General features: G+C 36.9%; 1 protein-coding gene and 1 long non-coding RNA gene across 13 annotated transcripts in view; one reads left to right on the forward strand and one right to left on the reverse strand.

Annotated features, from left to right (window-relative positions):
- The window catches only part of Ssdp (Sequence-specific single-stranded DNA-binding protein), a 35103-nt gene that overhangs the window by 3732 nt on the left and 8444 nt on the right, over positions 1–22927 (forward strand). For 4 of the 12 annotated variants that reach the window (XM_089846035.1, XM_089846029.1, XM_089846036.1 and 1 more), the window contains exons 3-16: positions 279–351; positions 1570–1631; positions 7458–7542; positions 7650–7691; positions 10590–10676; positions 12653–12754; positions 19661–19744; positions 19978–20038; positions 20415–20444; positions 21543–21619; positions 21723–21796; positions 21887–21929; positions 22484–22522; positions 22669–22732. In XM_089846035.1, the coding sequence (XP_089702161.1) occupies positions 279–351; positions 1570–1631; positions 7458–7542; positions 7650–7691; positions 10590–10676; positions 12653–12754; positions 19661–19744; positions 19978–20038; positions 20415–20444; positions 21543–21619; positions 21723–21796; positions 21887–21929; positions 22484–22522; positions 22669–22732 (923 nt within the window). The remainder of the gene's footprint in view (positions 1–278; positions 352–1569; positions 1632–7457; positions 7543–7649; positions 7692–10589; positions 10677–12652; positions 12755–19660; positions 19745–19977; positions 20039–20414; positions 20445–21542; positions 21620–21722; positions 21797–21886; positions 21930–22483; positions 22523–22668; positions 22733–22927) is intronic. The other 8 variants (XM_089846039.1, XM_089846040.1, XM_089846031.1 and 5 more) reach the window with 7 other exon arrangements.
- LOC149654484 (uncharacterized) lies at positions 10688–18717 on the reverse strand. The gene is made up of 3 exons (XR_016370610.1): positions 18549–18717; positions 14755–14837; positions 10688–10854 (listed from the first exon to the last, which is right to left on the reverse strand). It is a non-coding gene; the product is annotated as an uncharacterized LOC149654484 (long non-coding RNA).

A 22927-nucleotide genomic window follows, 5' to 3' on the forward strand; every position in this document is an offset into this window, starting at 1 on the left:
TGTTTATGACAAGACAACAGGCTGCCGCCGCCGTTTCTTTTTAAACGCGTACGTGAGTCTAAAGCGCGTCAGGCATAAATACGAAACGTGGAGGGGGGGAAAATGGACGATTCCATTGTGAACCGGCGTGGGGGTGAACCATTATGAAAAAAAAAAGAAATAAAACAAGAGACGAAAATGACCTCAATACAAAAATTGACTGATAACATTTTATTTATATGAATTTCCTTGTATTTTATAAAAATAAATAATAATATTTTGTTTATGTTTGCGTTTAGGTTAGCGTTGTATGTCTACGAATATTTACTACACGTGGGAGCCCAGAAAGCGGCACAAACATTCCTATCAGAGGTAAATACAATTTTTTTGCAATTATTTTCGTGTTTTTCGCGCCAATTTTTCTCATGTAAGACCCAAAACCACGTATCTCGAAAACCCCTGATATGAACTACAGATACGTGCATTTTGTCTTGAATTTAGATAGATTTACGAAATTTTAAATTTAAAATAAGTTAACAGATACGTGGTTTTTGAACCCTTCCTCCCCTCTGAACTTTTAAAATGCGACTGCTTCTAATATCAAAGAAAATAGACCAATGAATAGGTATTCCTCTATAATTTTTTTTTTTATTATTGAAAATTACACGAGAATCGAGGTTTTTAATTTTTATCAACGCGTCGGAGTTTTTATTCCTTGCTCTATTTTCTATGAGTAGAATTGGGTGGGAGTGGGAGAGTGGCGCGCGCGCGGGATGCAGAGCCGCGCAACCAAGCGCGGGCTTTGATCCCTTGCTCTCTTCTTTCTCCCTATGTCCTGCCTTCCCTCCCCTTTTTCCTACCACACCCACCCCATCCCTCCCTCCCGCTATTATCTTGCGCGCGCGCTTTTACGAAAGCCGGCGAGTTTCCCGCGCGCGCTTATATTTTTTGGAGGGAAAGATTTCCCGCAATTTCTTGAAAAATATATTTTTTTTTCCCTGATTTTCTTCGAATTTCGCAAAGAAAATTAATTTCCAAGGATAAATTTCTGTAATATTATTGGATAGGGATGTAGTGGGACTATGACATACTCGAAGGATATCCCTGTATATATTATATTTCTGAGGTTACGACACTTTAAGCTTGTCAATAAGATTAAGAGACTTTGGTGGTGACTTCTTACTAATTTAGCTAATTAATTCGAACTTTATCATTGCAACCCTAAGTATTTATTATTAAATTTATAATGTAAAGTTTTAAATTTGCCCTTGGATGTATATGGGGCGTGAAAACTTAACGATGTGGTGCGAGGTTTGGTATTTTTTTTTTTGGAAGAGTCACCTTTATGGAATCATTGCCCTATAACGACGCCGCCGCCGCGATATCAGACGATTTTATTAACCAACCGGAAGTGACGTCGCGCTTCCTCTAGGTCGAGGTTAATGGGGAATATTACAATGACACTTAATGGGGGTATTATTAATTAACCCATAATTTATTGGTCCCCCCCCCTTGCGTCGGTTGATTGATTGATTCTTTGATTGTATTTTAATTTTTTCTAAATTTGTTTGTTTATTTAATTAATTACAGATAAGATGGGAGAAAAATATAACGTTAGGAGAACCTCCTGGTTTTCTACATTCATGGTGGTGGTAAGTCAATTTTATTGTAAACTGCTCTTGAAAATAGGCTTGCGTTAAGGTGGGTTAGGTTAATTATATTATATTGTAAACTGCTCTTGAAAATAGGCTTGCGTTAAGGTGGGTTAGGTTAATTATATTATATTGTAAACTGCTCTTGAAAGTAGGTAGGTTTGTGTAAAGCTGGGGTATGTTAATTATATTATATTGTAAACTGCTCTTGAAAGTAGGTAGGTTTGTGTAAAGCTGGGGTATGTTAATTTGATTGTAAACTGCTCTTGAAAATAGGCTTGTATCAAGTTAGAGTATATTAATTATATTGTCAACTGCTCTTGAAAGTAGGTTTGTCTAAAGCAAGGGTAGGTTAATTTGATTGTAAACTGCTCTTTGAAAGTAGGCTCGTATCAAGTTAGGGTAGGTTAATTTGATTGTAAACTGCTCTTTGAAAGTAGGCTCGTATCAAGTTAGGGTAGGTTAATTTGATTGTAAACTGCTCTTTGAAAGTAGGCTCGTATCAAGTTAGGGTAGGTTAATTTGATTGTAAACTGCTCTTTGAAAGTAGGCTCGTATCAAGTTAGGGTAGGTTAATTTGATTGTAAACTGCTCTTGAAAATAGGCTTGTATCAAGTTAGAGTATATTAATTATATTGTAAACTGCTCTTGAAAGTAGGTTTGTGTAAAGCAAGGGTAGGTTAATTATATTGTAAACTGCTCTTGAAAATAGGTGTGTGTAAAGCAAGGGTAGGTTAATGATATTGTAAACTGCTCTTGAAAATAGGCTCGTATCAAGTTAGGGTAGGTTAATTTGATTGTAAACTGCTCTTTGAAAGTAGGCTCGTATCAAGTTAGGGTAGGTTAATTTGATTGTAAACTGCTCTTTGAAAGTAGGCTCGTATCAAGTTAGGGTAGGTTAATTTGATTGTAAACTGCTCTTTGAAAGTAGGCTCGTATCAAGTTAGGGTAGGTTAATTTGATTGTAAACTGCTCTTGAAAATAGGCTTGTATCAAGTTAGAGTATATTAATTATATTGTAAACTGCTCTTGAAAGTAGGTTTGTGTAAAGCAAGGGTAGGTTAATTATATTGTAAACTGCTCTTGAAAGTAGGTGTGTGTAAAGCAAGGGTAGGTTAATGATATTGTAAACTGCTCTTGAAAATGGGCTTGTATCAAGTTAGGATAGGTTAATGATATTGTAAACTGCTCTTGAAAATAGGCTTGTATCAAGTTAGGATAGGTTAATGATATTGTAAACTGCTCTTGAAAGTAGCTAGGCTTGTGTAAAGGTAGGGTAGACCAATTTGATGACAAGCTGCTCTTGAAAATCGTCTATTGTCAGACTAGACTAATGGCACCCTGTGTGTCCTCGCTTAGTTAAAACGTTTGTCAGCTGCCATTAGAGGACATTTTAAAGAGAAGGTGTCAGACATTGGCTCCTTTTTACCGTCTACCGTAAACGAATGGACGTCCTTGAGTATTTTTTTCTTCTTTTTTCCGTCGGGTACGTTTTGAAAGTAGTGTAGACTATTTTCCACGCCCTAAGGGCCCCCAGACATTCAAACTGGTTAGATAACTATCAGGACTTTTCAACCGAAAAACGAACGCCATTTTTCATTGCATAATTAATTTCTTTAAAATTATTTTCGGCATTTTTTGAGTCCTTGACTTTGCTTGTTGTTAAAATTAAAAAACGTGAAATTGGTCATTATGGTACGGTTTTAAAGTAATTCGGTACACTTTTGAAAAATATCACTGTTTTATTTATTTAGTTGAAGGTCACGTGTCCTTTTGTCGTAATTAACCGATTTTAAATTATCGTAATTAAGAAACCATTGGTTCATCTTAAAGTAGATTTTCCGTGGAGTATTACCTCCCATTTGTATGACCTCTGACCTTTAGATGAGCGAGTTATATTGGGGTTTGTCTGAAGATGAAAAATTTCCTATTGCGAAATTAAATATAGACCTATATATATATATGTTTGTGACGTATTTAAAGTCACGTGTCAATGGAGATTGATGGGGCCACGTGAATTTGAGAATATTAGGCCTAGGTTGAAGATGAATGTTGTTGTACAGATTATTTTTCAAAAGGATCTCGGAAAAACAATCTTTGACGTTTTTTAGTTAGGCGATTTACTTTTGACCTTTGACACGAGTGACGATACAAACGCAATGTGCAGGGAACTAATTTATCCCTAGTATTGTCACGTGACATGCACTATTGAGAATTAGGTCATTTTTTGAAATGTGTTTACATTGTTTTTTAAAAATAATAACCGAAGATATGTCGAAATCGATTTAAGAAACCTTGAATGTTATTTCTTCGTAATGGTTAAGTTTGGTAATTGGGCTGTTGAGACAAATTGTACGTATCAGATAGGGTTGACACAGTACCTGGACAAGAAGTGATATCTAGTTTATTAGGGAGAAGGTTTAAGATGCCTAAGTATTCGCGCGAGGCCATAGTCCCAGTCCCCCTTTCAAAATACAAGGGGGACGTAAAAGGAGGCCGGGCTATTTCGCTGCCTCTCCTCAGTCGGAAAATACCAAGTAATTTTCGTTATCATTCGCGTCGCCGCGCTGACGTGAGTTTTCAAAAGCCAATGAGATGCTGGTTGTAATTTAGAGGCGGGGATTAACTCCGGACCTACGTTTGTTTGGACTGGAGATAAAGCTGGTATAAATATGGGGCGAATTTATACCTTATCCCTAATAAACTATAGATATTAGATATCACTTCTTGCATGGATTAGTCTGGAATTTTTGAACGTAGATGATTGGACAAGGAGGGGAGTTTTTAAAATTGTCTTAATTGTCAAGTAATTTCAGGTTACTTAGTTAAAGGAATAGCGACGTGATTTAAAAATTATCTCAAATCTAAAGAAAACATTACTTTTTTGAGAGTTTAAACTCTTCTGATTCCAAAAATATGCTTGAATAATATTTAATTATGAGGGAAAACACAGAAAAAACACTTTGAAAACTTGAAATTTGGGGGACAAAGGCAAATTTGCGGAGAAGATTTTTGGCGGGTTTTTCTCCTTGATACGTCACTCACGGCATCTTGCGGAAAAGCCAAGCGCGAGACTCCCGAGTCTACTAATGCGGCGCGCGCGCGAATCTGAATAAATTAGGCTTAGCGCGGCGCGGCGACACTAACAGGCGCGTCACGTGAGCGACATCTAGAGTGAAAATTTCTCCTTACTACGTCATCAAACGAAAGAAAATCTCAACTAGGCCTTTTCCAAACACAAAACTTTGATTGCAATTTTATAAATTGCTACGAAACCAAATGAAAAAGTAAACATATCATAATAAACTAGATTTTTCAAGGATTTTTTTCGCATTTTAAGTTTGAGGATGACGAAAATTATGTCACTAACACTTTAATTTTTAAAAATAATCTACAAAAGATCGGCCTTGGGGTCTGTTTACTGAAATTTCCTCTCGCATGGTCCAAGCCATTCGGCCGATGTACGGGCCTAGATCTTTTTCTGTTCTTTTTAAAATTGGGCAAACGTCTAGACTCTTCCGAAAGTGGGTCCCAGGTTAATTGTCGACCTCAAATCAGACGAGATAATCCTCTGAATGCAGGCAGGCTAGCTAAGAGAAGAAATTGAAATCATTTTAGGAGCTCCAAGTAGCGGCGAGCGAACCGGGGGGGGGATGTTGTCCAGCTAGCACCCAAGCGCCTGTCCCAATGGGTCGGTGGTATTAGTGGTATTTGGTTGGTGTTTAGTAGGAGTAGAGTATCGCAGTCTCCCGTGATTTTTGTTCAACCTCGGAAGCAAAAACTCCGAAGTTTAAATGAGACCCACGAAATCCCGAGGGCATGCAGGTTCAAGAGGTCGCGAGACCGTTTTAGAGGTCAAATGGGTGGGTTTTTCCTTTGAAGGCGATTTCCAGAGGTATTCAGTCGGACTTGAGATGGGTCATTTGTAAAGATGCGTTTAAATGAGTTTAATCAAGAAGTGATATCTAGTTTACTAGGGAGAAGGTGTAAGTTCGCCCCACATTTATACCAGCTTTATCTCAAGTCCAAACGTAGTAGGTCCGGACTCAGTTAATCCCCGCCGCCTCTAAATTACAACCAGCGAAGTATCTCATTGGTTCTTGAAAACTCGTGCACGTCAGCGCGACCAGAGAGAATTTAGAAGGGGAGTGGAAGGGGTGGTTTGGAATGCAGCGCAACGTCGTCTGCTAAACGTTATCTAGGCAGGTCGATTTCCGGTATGATGCGTTTGTAACAGAGAGATTTTAGAACACGTGACCGGAAACTCGCCTACCCCAAAAAGCTCAACGCGACATCTTGTTTGGGCGTCATCACGTTTAATAGAGTCAAAGGGGGGCCTTCCACTCCCCTTCTAAATTCTCTCTGGCGCGACGCGAATGATAACGAAAATTACTTGGTATTTTCCGACTGACTGAGGAGAGGCAGAGAAATAGCCCGGCCTCCTTTTACGTCCCCCCCTTGTATTTTGAAAGGGGGACTGGGATTATGGCACGTACGCGAATACTTAGGCAGCATCTTAAACCTTCTGCCTAATAAACTAGATATCACTTCTTGGTATTTAATATTGTAAATTAGTCACCTTTATTTTTAAGTTCAAAGGTAGATCAAGTGATACTTTGTATTATATTTACCTGATAATTATGAGTCTGCTAAGTACGTTTTTATGGGATATTTATTTATCAGGGAAAACGGTTTTCCAAAAGCCTTATTTTAAACCCTCGAGTCTATTTCCGGCTATGATATATATTGGTCAATTTGAATAGGTCCTACCTTTTGAATTAGTATTTCTGGTGATGTTCTACTTGTACCTTATGAGATGGTTCCTTTTTATTTTTTAATATTTTTCATGGCAGCCTCTTTTCGGGGTGCAGTCGCGAAAACTGGTTTAAATTTTTGGCTCTAGGGCCTCTAAACATTTTCCCGCCTAACTTAACCTCGGTCTCAACTCTCAGGAGAGACTTAGATCTCTCGAATTTCTGAAACTACCAATTTTTTCACTTACCTCTTGTTTTTTCCACCTTATTTATTATTATTTAACTAATATTTGTGTAAATTAGGCCTAGCTATTTTTCCCGGTAACTTTTGATCTAGAGCAAATAGTAAACAATTGAAAGTACCACGTGATACTAGAGATTCCGTAGAGTAATCGCTCCAAGTATCTTTTTCACTTACCTCTTGTGTTTTTCCACCTTATTTGTTATTATTTGAACTAATATTGTAAATTAGGCCTAGATATTTTACCTGGTAACGTTAGATCTAGAACTGTTAGTGAACAATAGAAAGTACCACATGACACTAGAGATTCCGTAGAGTAATAGCTCAGAGTATCATTAGTGTACTAATTCAAATTAGGCCAAGATATTTTACACCGTAACTTTTGATCCAGAGAGCAGTTAATGAACAATTGAAAGTACCACATGACACTAGAGATTCCGTAGAGTAATAGCTCAGAGTATCACTAGTGTACTAATTCAAATTAGACCTACCTATTTTACCTGGTAACTTTTAATCTAGGGCAGTTAGTGAACACTTGAAAGTACCACGTGATACTGGAGATTCCTTAGAGTAATCGCTCCTAGTATCATTAGTGTACTAATTCAAATTAGGCCTAGCTATTTTAGCCCGAAACTTTTGATCTAGAGCAGTTGCTGAACAATTGAAAGTACCTCGTGATACTAGAGATTCCGTAGAGTAATCGCACAGAGTGTCATTGGTGTACTAATTCAAATTAGGCCAATGTAAACGAATTAATTTTGAATTAAATGTGTGTTTTTCAATTTAAATTCGTAAGTTTTATGAGTCTATTTTTATTTACTCTTTTTGTAGCGTATTTTGGGACCTTTATTGTGCGGCACCGGAAAGGAGAGATACGTGCGAACACTCTAGCGAAGCCAAAGCATTTCACGATTATGTAAGTTATAATTAATATAATTATTTTCAAATTAATTTTCACATTTTTTAAATATATTTAAATTAAAAATTTGTGATATTAAAAATTACTTTCTTCTAATTCTAAAGGGTTTCGTTAATTCTGGGTACGCAGTCAATGGCATCGCACACGTAAGTTGAAATTTCGCTTTTAATTTTAATTAATTAGTTTCTGAAAAAAATTGGGCTTAGCCAATAGCAACGTGGTTTATATGACGTAACAGGTGTTTGTAAGCCAATAAATGACAGTTGCTGTCTTTAAATTGTCTATAGACTGTCTCGTGATCATTGACCCCTCCCCTGACCTCTTGCATGACCTTTTTTCCCCGCCCTCGCCAATAAAGTATCGCTAAAATAAAAATTTAAACCAAAAAAAAAAATAGATATATTTAGTTAAGTCTGTAAAACTGAATAGGAATTAAATTAAACGGGTTTTCCCCTACCAATTTTAGTACGTTTCGTTAATTTTTATGGATTTTTTAAGACTTTACTAAATATAATGTGAGTGAAAATGGTCCCATACTCGCGTGAAAAAAACGTGAAATTATAATAAGTCCCGAATCTGTGACAAAACTATTATAAGCCAAGTTCTGTGAAGGTTTGATTAATTTTTATGGAGTTTTCAAGACTTTACTAAATATAAAATTATGTGTGAGTGGAAATAGTTCCATAGTCGCGTGAAACACACGTGAAATAAGTCCGGAATCGGTGACAAAATTACAATAAACAAAGTTCTGTGAAGGTTTCGTTAATTTTTATGGAGTTTTGAATTCAAGACTTAACTAAATATAAAATAATGTGTAAGTGAAAATGGTTCCATATTCGCGTGAAACACGTGAAATAAGTCCGGAATCGGTGACAAAATTATAATAAGCCAAGTTCTGTGAAGGTTTCGTTAATTTTTATGGAGTTTTGAATTCAAGACTTAACTAAATATAAAATAATGTGTAAGTGAAAATGGTTCCATATTCGCGTGAAACACACGTGAAATAAGTCCGGAATCGGTGACAAAATTACAATAAACAAAGTTCTGTGAAGGTTTCGTTAATTTATATGGAGTTTTCCAGACTTTACTAAATATAATACGCGTGTATGAGTGAAAATGGTCCCATACTCACGTGAAAAAACGTGAAATAAGTCCGGAATCGGTGACAAAATTATAATCAGCCAAGTTCTGTGTGTGTGTGTGTGTGAGGGTGGGCGGCGAAACTAATCGATCTATCGACCCGACAATATCCCCCCCCCCCTAGAGTCCCCCCTTAAAATAGTGAGAGCGTTGTTGGGACATGCGCCTTAGGGATTTTTCAAGGTTTTTACTTGAAAAAAAAAAAAAAAAAAAAACCCCAAGGCTCGGCCATTGTGAATTACATTATTAAACAAGAAGTCGCTTAAGGAGTCGACGTAAGCTTTAAATAGGGACTCTTGAGAGAGATATATATTTATACATACATGGGGTGTCGAAATAATCGGTGTAGTCACGGAGATCGCGACTTTTATTGATGAATTTCTCTCTCTTTCACTCCCTAAGTTCTGCAACTACTTATAAAATCAATAATCCCCCTCCCACTTTCCCCCCTTTTTCCACCTAGCATGAGTCACGTGGTCCCGGGAACCACGGGGGGGGAGAGGGGTAAGAATAGGTCTATACCTTTTTATTTTTTTAATTAATTACCATAATTATATTTGGGTCCTTTTTTGATTTGTTTGTTTTGATAAATAAGATTGTAAGATAAGCCTTGGTCAATATTGTAATATAGTCAAGTCTGGAGGAGGAGGGTTTAAATTACCCCTGGGGGTATTTATTGCATTGCGCCCCCTAACTGAATTATTTATCGTGGTGGTATTTTTATTCAATACCTTCTTCCTTAATCCCCCGGAAGTGGTTTGGTGAAATTTTCAATTTTCTAAACAGGATGTTGGCAAATATCAATAGATAGTAAAAAAAATTGTCAAAAAAGGTTGTAGTGTTAGGTTGTAATCCTTCCGAAAAGGTTACGGTCGGTTGTAGGCTTTAGTTAAACCCCTCCCCCTTTTTTCCCGCCTTATCTTCTTCTTCTTAGCACGTGCGGTGTATTTTGGCGCGCGATTTTGAGTAGCTGTCACGAGCTTTTTTCCCACGCGACCCGGTCCATTCATTCGCTGAGCTCTGAGCCGCTTCTTCCCGCCAAATATCTATCTCTCCTCCAGTTGCGCCTTATTTTATCACGAGAGAGATAAAAATTCCGCCAGTCTTCTCTTGACCCTTCCGCGGACGTGACGGACGTATTACGTCACATCTATGAGATGAGACGGATTATTGGTTGGTCCTTCAAAAGCCAAGCCAGTGATGGGATCTTCCCACGCCCCCTTTTTAATAAGGCTTACTTACTCGTGTTAGGTTACTTGTGGATGGGTTTTTTTTTTATTAAAATACAATTTTTCACTATCGAATTCTGGATGGAAAATAAAAAGCCACGTGACTTTTAATGTATGAAAAAGGGAAAAATAGGATTTCAAAATCTCTTTAAATTTAACGGCCCTCCCCTGCGTACTGTGGGAGATGGAAAATATTGGACTCGTCCAAGCACGTGTAGCGGAGAATTTTAAGGGGGGATGGGGGTATTAAATCGCTTCTTGCATTGCATCGAGCCCGGTTTTTACCCTGGATACTCGCGGCCTCTGTCGGCTATGGGGGGAACCTCTATTTTTCCTTTCTCTTCCCCCCTTACTAAGCCTTGGCCAAGTGAATTACGCTGCCTCGGGGCTATGGACCTATATGAGGTGAGGCGAAACTAAGTGATAATAAGTGAAAATTGTCTGTAAGGAATGGGAACTCCCGCGTAATACCGTTTTTGACGTGACGTTCGCAGTGGTCATGACCTTTTGAGTTTAGGGTGCTACATTTTGAGTTATTAATTGATTTTAATTTAATTTAATGAAAGACGTGTTTTGTTTTGTATAACAAATTGTTATTTAAATACAAAATTAGGTGGAATTTTAATTGCTAACTTTAGTTTAATTCTGTTTGCTTGTTTGTTTGATTGTTTTCAGAATCCAACGGCGCCGAGTCCATTAGGTCAAATGCCTCCCAACGAAGGCATGCCAGGCGCTCCTATGCCACCAGCTGGCTTCTTCCCTGTAAGTTCATCATTTCCCTTCGTTAATTAAATATTTAATTACAATTAAAATGGAAATTAAATTGATTTACACATTATGGGGTGGGGAAATTAATGTTTACACGACGTCAATATGGTGTTACCTTAATTTTTATGACGTCGACGGTCAGTCTCAACATCACGCGAACGTGACGTTATTTCTATGAAATAAGATTAATTAATTAATTAGTACATTTAATTTAATTTAGTAGACTTAACGTAATTAATTATGACTTGTTATAGATAGCTAGCTTCTATGGAAGCTTAAGTTGAGTTAGGTTTTGTTATTATCCTAAGGGCCCAGGCCAGTAGCATTGGTCGGCAAGTAGTTGGTCAATCTGACTGACCATTGTCCGAAGTGGTCTATCTTCACGCGCTTATTTTGGCTTTTTGTTGAATTATGATTATTTATGCTTAATGTTTAGTTAGCTTAGTTAGGCCTATTAGTTATGATATAATAATTCCATGAGTCATTGGAATCTTTAGTTTTAATTTTATATTCGCTACTTGATACATTGTATTGTATCTAGGAGGTTTTTCTTTATTTATTTATTTGTCGAATGTTGGTATTGATTTATTAATTTGTGAACGCCATCTTTCTTACATTTAAGGATTTAATTATTATATAATCAACTGTCATACTTTTTTTTTAATTAGTATAAATCATACTTATATTAAAAATATCAAATGAACTTTTATATTAAGTAATTAATTATTTCGAGAAATTAATTTTGTATTAATATAATCGGCGTTAGTTTTCGGGGGTTTCAAGCCAATCAAGCTTTGGCTGTTGTCCGTAGTTGTTATTGTTGTTGTTGTTGTTGTTGTGTATTAGTTACATAAATAAAATATTTCTCCAGTATCGTAAGTCTATCATGAATTTGTCCCAATCGGTTGTGATTGTCGAATAAGCCTTTTCGATGTAAAAAAAAGGGAGGGGGGGGGGTAGGCTACCCTTGGTTTCGAAACATACAAGGGGGTTGACCAATTGCATCCGTCTCTGAACCTAAAGCGCCAAGAGCGCAGGCTCCAAAAGGCGAGATGGAAGGCAAAGTTTTACCCCCCCCCCCTCATTCTTTCCCCCTTGCTTACGTCGAAGAGACTTATAGACTGTTTTCACTGTTGTCAGATACGGTGTGATTGAGCCAAGTTAGTACTAGAGTATTAACTATAGCAAGAAGTGATATCTAGTTTATTAGGGAGAAGGTATAAGATGCCTAAGTATTCGCGCGTGCCATAGTCCAGCAGTCCCCCTTTCAAAATACAACGGGGGGGACGTAAAAGGAGGCCGGGCTATTTCGCTGCCTCTCCTCAGTCGGAAAATACAAGTAATTCTCGTCATTCGCGTCGCGCTGACGTGCACGAGTTTTCAAGAACCAATGAGATGCTGGTTGTAATTTAGAGGCGGCGGGGATTAACTCCGGACCTACTATACGTTTGGACTGGAGATAAAGCTAGTTCTAAATGTGGAACGAATTTATACCTTCTCCCTCCTTAATAAACTAGATATCACTTCTTGACTAGTTCAAACTAAACTGGTTGGCTCTTGAAGCGATAGTCTGGCAACACTTGGGTGGATTGGCAGACCCTCTTTAGTGAAAACTGTGACAGTGTATTGTCACAAAGATTGCCTTAATCAGTTGCCTATAATTCTAAATTTGTGTCGCTAATTTAAATAAAAGACTCTGATTATTTAAACTATGGAGAAATATTTCATTTGTGTTTACGTCAATTAGTTTGAAAGACGATGTTTCATTGTATTTTCTCTGGCTTTCTTCTTTTTTTTATCTTGTGCCCAACCCGACCCCTTCTCTCTCTTTCTCTCTCTCTTGTCTCTCTCTCTTTCTCTCTCGGCAAATGTGTGTGTTTGGCCCCGGGTGTCCGTGGTTGGGTGGACCACCGCGCCCCGGGTTGATGACCCCTGATGACCCCGCCCGATGTTGATTGGTTGATCTTCAGCAGAATTCTCACATGAGGCCCTCTCCTCCTCAACAACCCGTCTCTCAACCGTCCCCCCATCCGCAACCCCCGCCCCCACACAGCCAGATGATGCAAAATCAGGTAGGATCAAAGCACCAATCAAAATACATATATACCTCTCTCTCTCAATCTCTTATCTTACCAATACTAATTTTTTTAATTCTGTTTTATACCTTATGGAACGCGATAACAAACGGTGACATGTCGCGTAAGAGTCGGGGGTTAAAGGTCAAGTTTAACGGTTTGAAAGTGGGAAGTAAATCGGACGCGTTACATTCAAAGAGATTACTTTCCGGTCCTCTTTAAATTGGGGGTAAATTACGAAGTCCTTGTCACCATGGAGAAAAGAGGTTAGATGGAGTGGAAATTATGATGGGCGAACTAGCTTACGTGCGGCGCTGAATCTCTTCCCATGTACTCCCCCTATCCTTCGGGTAGCATGCAGTGCTGCTCCGTAGCGCCATTATATTTGCGTGAGAACAACTCAACTGAACTAGCTTCTATTTTTAAGACAGAGGGGGACGTACTTTACGATTCCCTACCTAAACGCCACTGAGGATGCTGGGGGGACTAAGGTTCCGTTACTACCCCCGTACTTTGGGTATAGAAAAAACTCTTATAGGTGTGAGGGTACCACTCCATTTCCCTCTCTTCTTCAAGTTGACACTGAGCCTCTAAATGGTGATGGGACGGGAAAACCGTTGCCGCCACCGACTCTTTACCGACTGTCTCTTTTCTCCTGAGGGGGGGATGCGTATTAAATTCATTGCAGTGTCGCCAGATCCTTTATAAAATAAACCTTTTCGACTTAAAAAAGGGGTAGACATTAAACAACCCTCAGTACTCTCGTGATACAAAAATACTACAGCGCAGGCGCCAAAAGCAATAGATGAAAGGCAAAGTTTTAACCCCGTGTTACATCGAAATGGTCCATCAAAATCTCTTTCCTCGTTTGATTGACAAAGGTTCTGGCTACATCAACAACATACGAGTCCCATTTCTTATTATACTATATCATAAGTAAAACTAAACTTCTTATAAGTTCGTAAATAGTTTTACGAGGAGTCTAATTAATTAATTTTATGGTATTTAAAAAAGTAATTAAGTCAAATCTAATTAGGGGAAATTATTTAGAAGCATGTGTTGGCTATTTTTATGTTTCGCATTGTAGCTTAAATGTTTGTTGGTATATTTATTTATTTATTTTGTTAATTTAGTAATTAAGCTTCGACGCATCGAGCAAAATGCCTCCCAGTGAGCATGCGCGGGCATTCCCATGATCCTTTGCCAACTAAACTACCGGGAATTTATATATTTTCACTTTGATTTTTGCCGCAAAAGACATTTATTTTTAAACCTGACTCCGATACGCTTACGTTAACTTAATTGAAATTTCGCGCTAGCTTTGTTTAAGCAATTTATTTCAACCAGACCCCTAGTGCTGCGTTCTGTTGTAGTAGGAAAAATACTACCCAATCCTACTACAACCAAACCTAAAGTCGTTTTGTTAATTTACTACGACTCTAACTCGAGAAGGGGAAACGAAACGTAGAAAGACTAAAAACGAAACAGGGAATTTCATTGTTAAAAATGGCGTAATGGCACTATAGTATTAAACAATGTGCGGTATTTTAAATGGGCTGCCACTACCGCTCTAAAGGAATTTAAGGAATTTTTGCTGATTAGGCTGCGGCAGACCTACGTTAATTTTTGTAACCCACGTGCTGTGTTTTATTATAGAGAAATGACACCACGTGTTTTTCGTTACGTAGGGATTGATAAGTATAATAGTTGGGAGCTGCCATTACTGTCTAATCACGCGTGTAGAGGTTTTTTTAAGGCTCGAGAACAGCCAGCGCGTGAATAACTTTAGTTTTGGATGTATTTAAACTACCCTAAAAGGCATAAACGAAATAGCTCTTGTATATTATAAAAATACCCTATTGGAGTTGTAGGAAACAAGGGGCCTTTATACGACTTAATTATTTTACAAATATATATTTTTTTTCACACTAGTATAATAGCTAGCTATTGTTTAGAAGGGAAATTAACTTATTTGCAAAATTATTCAAGCAACTCACTTTGTGTTTTTTGCCCATTATTTCTTCAAAATCGAGTCTTAGAGGTATTCCCCTCTCTCTGTCCATTCTTCTTTGATGCATCTCTGAAAAAATTATATAAATTATAAGAAAAGACTTAGAATTGTTCGTATTTTTAAATCCATTATCCATCCCATAAGTACTGGCTTTGAAGATGTTAACTAGAACCCAGGCTTAACCCTAACCAAGAAGTGATATCTAGTTTATTAGGGAGAAGGTATAAACTCGCCACACGTTTCCAGCTTTATCTCCAGTCCAAAAGTAGTAGGTCCGGACTCAGTTAATCCCCGCCTCCTTTAAATTACAACCAGCCAGCATCTCATTGGTTCTTGAAAACTCACGTCAGCGCGACGCGAATGATAACGAAAATTACTTTTATTTTCCGACTGAGGAGAGGCAGCGAAATAGCCCGGCCTCCTTTTACGCCCCCCCCCCCTTGTATTTTGAAAGGGGGGACTGGGACTATGGCACGCGCGAATACTTAGGCAGCATCTTAAACCTTCTCCCTAATAAACTAGATATCACTTCTTGCCCTAACCTTACGCTAAATTAGGATAACATAAATACAACGACATCACGCAGCTATTTGCTGTCTTGATTTTGATTATAATTAGGTCTATAACACCTATAGCGTGTTGTTTATTTTTATATTTTACTCAAAAATTAGTTGATAAAAGATAGCCCTACTGACAGTTGACAGTCATTTTAGATGACAGACGTGTGGGATATGTTGACTCGCAACGACATTCCCCCCACTAAAAAAAATGTCAGCCGGCATTCCAACTGTCACCGTGACGCTTCCCGCCAAAAGTTGAAATGTAATCTAGACGTGTTCAGCAGTTGGTTGGCGGGAATCTTGGGTTGGATACGTTATGTCCTTTAAAGTTAGAGCTAGATATTAGAGAGCGTGAAGACACGTGCCTTAAGTTAGATAGAGTTAAATGTGGTAAGTGAGACCTTATAGTAAATAAAGAAAGAAAGAAGCAAGATTGTTGGGGCGCGAGTGTCTCCAGTGACATTTTAATGCAAGCTTGACTTCAGTTGTTAAAAGATCTTGCCAAGATTTTTAACCGTGGCTTCTGGGTCTAGTTGCATTAACAGGGTTCGTATTGAACCTGGGAAAGTCAGGGATTCGGAAAATGTCAGAGATTTTAAGTTTTTCCCTAAATACTCAGGGATTTCGTTGGGTAGGCTATATTAAACCATGCTTCGGGAAATGCTAAATATGGGCCAGATGTGATCATGAAGTGCATGGGCTTCAATTGGTCCCAGGGATATTGGCAAAATTTGGTCATGGATAAGCTGGAAAAGGCAGGGATTTAAGTTTTTTCCCTAAAAACTCAGGGATTTCGTTGGGTAGGCTATATTAAACCATGCTCTGAGCAATGCTAAATATGGGCCATGTGTGATCATGAAGTGAGTGGGCTTCAAATTGTTAGGGATATTCAGATGTTGGCAAATTTGGTTAGGGAAAAGTAAGGGATTTTCAATAAAAGAATTTCGTCCGAACCCTGATCAACGCTCATTTATATGTAACTAAAGGATCTATGGTGCTTTTGAGCGGGAAACCACGTGACTCCAGCCGCAGTATCAACCCTTAAAAAGACTTAATTACGGTTGAGAATTTGCTTAATTACTTTAAATTAAGACCTTTTTTCTTTAGTTTAGACCAAGAAAGTCAATAGGATAGCACAATTACGAACCCGTTATAAAATCCGAGGGGATAACAACTCCAAAAAAAAAATCAACCCTTAAAAATCTTAATTACTCTGAAAATTAGCTTTATGACTTTATTTAAATATATATCCTTAAAGTAGATCGCTTTTTAGACCAAATTTAAGGTGTTTACAGTTTACAATTGGCTATCTCGACTAGAAAGATAATTGAATCCCAATTTTGAACTGCATGTTCATTACAACTTTACTTAACGCCTATTCCTCCCGACCTCGTTAATGTCTTCAAATAAATTTAATTACCATATTCCTTAATTAAGATATTTTTGAAAGTAACTGCGTTTAGAGTGAAAGGAACAAGCGCGGCGTCACCAACAATAGTTAAACTTAATTAGAGGCGGTTAAAGGGATATAACCGAGTGGGAAATATGGATTTGGTTGCTCGCGTCTTATTTAGTTCTAAAACTTCTGCGTTGAAATTCGTGAGCGAAAGCAATTACGGTTTGAACGCTACCCCACTACCCACAAGTGCACTATGAGCTTAAATATACTTTAACGAAAAACTTGGGTAATAGGTTAACTCCCATAATTGTATTTAGCAAAGGAGTTTAAATACGAAACAAAAATGAAAGTTATAAGCAACGGTACTCGAGATTGGAAGAAGTATTTTTATACAGGGTGTTCCATAATGGGAAGGTTATTCATTATAGGACCGAATTCGGTACGGTGGTACTGTTTTTCTATTGGTTAATCAATTTTGAGTCGGAAATATTCTAAATTTCCATGCATGACCAACCCATTTTGGCTGGCCCCACAAGGGATTCACCCTATAAAGAAGTTATGAACATTTGAGTGTTTTACGTATGCCCCCTGAACACACAATGGTTTCTTATTTTATTAAGGGGCCATCCCTAAAACAAACGCTCTTAATTAAAACTTTTTTAGGGGGGTCCCTTGTAGGGGCATATATGGTCATAGAAGAATAGAAAATTTTCGACTCAAAATTGATTTCATATTTAACTTAGATCCTTTAATTAATTATTCTTTTTTGGGAAACACCCTGTATAAGAAATCATGTAAACGCGAAATACATTTTTTTCTTCGACGTTTGGAATTCGTCGAGTCGAAGTGTGCATGCTTTTAAAAGTGCATGCTCGTCAACTTCTCCCGAAATCTTTCAAGATTATTTCTTTTATTCTTATTCTTAAGAGTCGTGATCGAATTGAATTGAATTGCTCTCGAAAAATACGTAATCGAACGTGTAATACGCCCGCCCGCCCACCGATATTAAATATTATACAATGGGAAAAGAATAAATAAAAATAATTCGGAATTATTAATTTTAATCCATCTATTGTAGTATGCAGTTATTTTTATTTAGTTAGACCTTGGTTTATTGTTAAAAGAAATATATATAATAATAATTCGAGTTATTTATAGTTTTTAATTACTAAGTAAATAGTTTTCTTAGAATGGTTGGTTTTTGAATAATATTTATAATTAGACACCCATTGTTTGTTTATTGTTAATGGACAAAGACCGCAAAAATTAAATGATAAGAGAACAAAATAGGATGACTGAAGTTCCAGATATTTAAATTTTTCAAGGGTACATTTCAATATCTGTTAATAAAAACTGCCCTTTGTCGAAAAAGACTAGAACAAGTTAAAAGATAAGAGAACAATATGGAAATGAGTGAAATTATTATATTTATACTGTATTATTGAAATCTTTCAGTTTAAGGATATTATTATAAAACATAAATTTATTATATTTTTATAACCGCGGTTTTTATTTAAAGTGCTCTACTACACTATACTAATTTAAATGTTAAATTTAGGGAATGCGTGACTTTAGTAAAATAATCGATTTTAAACTTAAAAAGAATTTTAAATCTAAAAGCTACGTAAGTGTATTGTGAAACGGAATTCCTTGCGCCGAATAGATTTAATATATTTTAAGTTAATTTTAATTACTTTCCAAACCACTCGATGACTATTTAATATTTTAATTTTAACTAATTATTGCACCTAAATATTAATTTATAAAGACCCTTATTGAACAAATCTGACTATAACGACTGTTAACAAAAGAGATAATTACCTTTTAATGAAATGGCACAACACGTGAAATTTGACGCTGATAAAATCCGCACCAATTAGTTTAATTTAATTAACTTTAAATTAAACTTTGTTGTTATATTGTAACTTATACTTTTAAAGCCAGATCTTTAGACTTTGTGAGACTTCTTAATACTGGCTTTCCGAGCGAGTACCGCTTACCCTATGAGCGAATTTCGTCAGAGGCGCTTTTCTCTAACTTTGCTCTGGGACTGATTGCGAGTGGTAGTTAAACTACTATCGTGTAGGGGGTTTAATACCATCGGGCAAAAATGAAGTCTTTTAATTTACTGGAATGATCGCGTGTTTCTTAATGAGTTAACTCCCCTAATTACTAACTGTATTTACATTACGCGGGTCCCGTCGGTTGTTTAAACTTAGGCAATCTTTTGTTTATTAATTTGATCATGGTGATGGATTAGATATGGTAATTACGGGTGGTTAGTTACTTAGTCGTAGTTACAAGTATTTAGTGGCTTTGTGTAGAGGATAGAACGTACTAGGATCACCTTAAATGATTTTAACGCGGCGGAAGTGGTGTTTAATTGGGGTTATGACCTATCCTATCAAAGTTCATGGGGTTACTTTAGATTTGAATGGTACTGTACCCAAAGGGTTTCAGGGTTGTTAGCAGTACTTGGGATAGCTGGGAAAGTGTTGGTGAATTATTTTAAAATGGTTATAGGGTAAATATCAGGAAAAGTGGGGTTGAATTGGGGTTATGACCTTTCAAAGTTCATGGGGTTACTTTAGATTTGAATTCTACTGTACCCAAAGGGTTTCAGGGTTGTTAGCAGTACTTGGGATATCTGGGAAAGTTGGGGAATTATTTTAAAATGGTTATAGGAACCGCGTAAATTTCAGGGAATTTTATTAAACAAGTTTATCGTACAACATTCTGATATTAATGGGTGAATTATTTACCTAATACCTACTAATTTGTTTGTAATGTTGATTTAATTTACTTGTGTGGTTCTTTGATCTATTTTTCTATCTCTTTAGTCTAATTTACTAACCTCAGAAACTAATTAATTTTTATTTAGGAATTTAATTACGTTTTAAAATTAATTGTAATATTTTTATTATCGTTTTCAGCCCTTTATGTCGCCCAGGTATCCCGGTGGTCCCAGACCGGGTGTGCGCATGCCCCAGCAAGTAGACTTCAACGTAAGTTCCTATGTACGTCATCCAACATTTTATTCAATTTTTGGTTTTATTTTCTTTTTAATTAATACTTATTTTATTTAAATATGCTTTTAATATCCCGTTTTTTAAAAAAAATTATTTTTTATCCTTAAAAATATTTAAAATCGAGGGGCTAACCACTTATTTAGCCTATTAGCCAATCGGAAGTGGTTTAAGTGTATTTTGTTGTTGCTATAATTGAAGGTGGTTTTGAATGTATTTTGCAGCCTCCAGGTGGTGTCCCGGGTCAACCAATGATGCCCAATAGCATGGATCCAGCTAGACAAGGTAATTGCATACGTTAATTAAGTAATTAAATAAGTTTAACGGTAATTGGCGCGTTAATTAGGCTAGGCCTAAATGAATAAAAGAAAACTAACATTTCTCTTCCATTTTTCACCAAAAAAATCTTTCTTTTAATTATAATTTAATAATTAAATTAATTAATCAATGAATTAATTGTCATTCTTTAATGACTAATGAATACCAATTTTGTCTTTTTTCTCTATCTTTTTCTCTATCCTGTCTCTCGTTTTGTCGAACTTCCTGTTTTTATGATTTTAATTTTTATCTCTGGGTGGTTTAATGTCTCCTCTTTAACTGTCCTTCTTTGTCTAACCAATCACGTGTGGCTCCTCTCCCACTTCTAATTGGACGGAGCCAGGCGATGGCGGAGAGTTCGTAGGGTGGCAAGGTAGGAGGACAAAACTCAAACCACATCTTCCATCCTCACTACTCTCTCACAGATCTCACTCGTCACACACAAACCCGCCCCATGTCGCGTGTTACCTATTTATTTACCTTTAGTATTCATTCATGACCTTACCACGTCATACTGAGTTGTAGGGCTAGCTTTGAAGTACTTGTTGAAGTCCGTTGATAATTGATTTGAGTTTAGGGAGGTGGTTTTTTTTGTTGGGTTCAATCGGTTGAGAAGCTCTCATTGGATGGTTGAGGCTTGCTATTCCAATCCATTGACAGTTTCTTTCATAGCAGCGTGCCTTGGTTAGTTGGGGTTTGTTTGACGCTTACAATGACAGTTTTTGTCACAGCAGGGTCCCTTGGTTAGTTGGGAAACCAAGGCTAGCCTCCCCCTAACCAAAACATCTTACGGAAGCAACAAGGTACCTTGTCTAGCCCCTCCTAACCAAAACCGTAGTAGATTGGTTAGTTTAGTTTAGTTTAACTTGGGTTAGAGTGGGACGGGACGTGTTAGGATAGGATGGGTTAGATTTGTGTTGCAAATTTCTATTCCAGGGTTCATACAAACCTGGAAAACCGGGAAAAGTCAGGGAAATAAATAGTTGACAAAAACCTCAGGGAAATTTAGAATTTTTAATAAAATTCAGGGAAATTTGCGTCAAACAGCTGCCGAGTAATTAAGCAAAATGTTCATAAACATACCCTCCATAGGATTAACATTACACCCAACTTTGGAGGCTCATAACTCTGGTTCTATTAGAGATACGGGGATGTCCTTTGATTATTATGTAATAGTCCTATTTGCCCCCCCCCTCTTCATTAGTTAACAATTGCTCCATATACGGGAAAAACCCGGAAAACTCAGGGAAATTTGTTTTCCAAAAGTTGTATGAACCCTGTATTCATAGCGCCGCCTCAAATGTCACCCACCGATTCGGTCCTTAAAATAGGCCATTAAGAGTTAAGGATAGGTTCGCCAATTGCAGGCCGCACAATATCATTTTGTGTCCACCCTGTATACTACATACTTCCTTTATATAAAGGTGGATTTAATGATGATGGTGATGACCTTTGGTCCATTTCTCTTTAGGTCCCCCTGGAATGAATCCTATGAACCCACGTATGAATCCCCCAAGAGGCCAACCATTGGGTCCTATGAACCCTGGCGTAAGTTTTAATTCCAATACCACGTTCTGACTTATAAATCTCTTGTGTTGTGTCTTGTGTCTCTCTTAATTAATCACTTTGCTTTTGTCCTTTGTCTTTTTAGAATTACGGTGGTATGAGGCCACCTCCCAACAGCTCTTTAGGTCCTGGCGGTCCAGGAATGCCACCCATGTCCATGTAAATAATTAAAACCCATTAATTAATGATTTAATTTTAATATTTAAGGGTCAAAGGTTAAAATTTAGCTCCTTTTATTCCCTTTCAAAGGTCTGGTCCTGGAGGTCGACCTTGGCAGCCTAATACGTCTACAGTACGTTAAATTTATTAATTATTTTAAAATTAATTAGGTTTTGTTTTTTTGAGTAATTGGAAGTTAATTGCTAGGCTAATTAACTTTACTTTTAATTAGAAGCTAATTACTTAGCTGTTCTCAAAATTAGGGGATGTATTTCATTAACTTCCGATGTAGATTATAATGATGTTAATTGTAATTGTTAATTAACAGTTAAATTTTAAAACTAACAAGGGGTTTTTGAGTAATTGGAAGTTAATTACTAATTAACTTTACTTCTAATTAGAAACTTAATTACTTAGCTGTTCTCAAAATTAGGGGGTGTGTTTCATTAACTTCCGATGTAGATAATAATGATGTTAATTGTAATTGTTAATTAACAGTTAAATTTTAAAACTAACAAGGGGTTTTTGAGTAATCGGAAGTTAATTACTAATTATCTTTACTTCTAATTAGAAGCTAATTACTCTTATGTTCTCAAAATTAGGGGGTGTATTTCATTAGATAATAATGATGTTCATTGTAATTGTTAATTAACTGTTAAATTTTGTTTTTAATTACGTTTTTAATAGATAAATTACTCATCAGCGTCTCCGGGTAGCCATTATGGCGTAAGTAACAATTTTTCAATTTGTTCCCGTTTTTTGTTTTCTATCACCTCTATTTTCTATTAAAAAAAAAAAAAAAAAAAACAACTATTGTACCACGAAACCAAATGATTAGATAAAGACTTTAATATTGGGTGTTATGTGTACAGGGTCCACCAGTTTCGGGTTCTGGTCCACCTGGCCCAGGAACCCCTATCATGCCAAGCCCTCAAGGTGATTAAATAAATAAACAGATAAACTACACACGCTTAATTAAAATCATGGTGACCCTACGTTGAACTGGCAACCCCCTAATACCCTCTAACCACCCGGAATAGGCCTAAATAGACCAAATGAGTTAAAGGTCAAATGGTGACCACTTGACCTCCCTTATTCTCAACTCTCTGTAATTAAGTTGTCCGGAAGTCA

Source organism: Phalangium opilio, unplaced genomic scaffold (genome assembly GCF_054372755.1).
Source record: "Phalangium opilio isolate 3A_F unplaced genomic scaffold, DU_Popi_V2 ptg000079l_1, whole genome shotgun sequence".
Lineage (NCBI taxonomy): Eukaryota > Metazoa > Arthropoda > Arachnida > Opiliones > Phalangiidae > Phalangium > Phalangium opilio.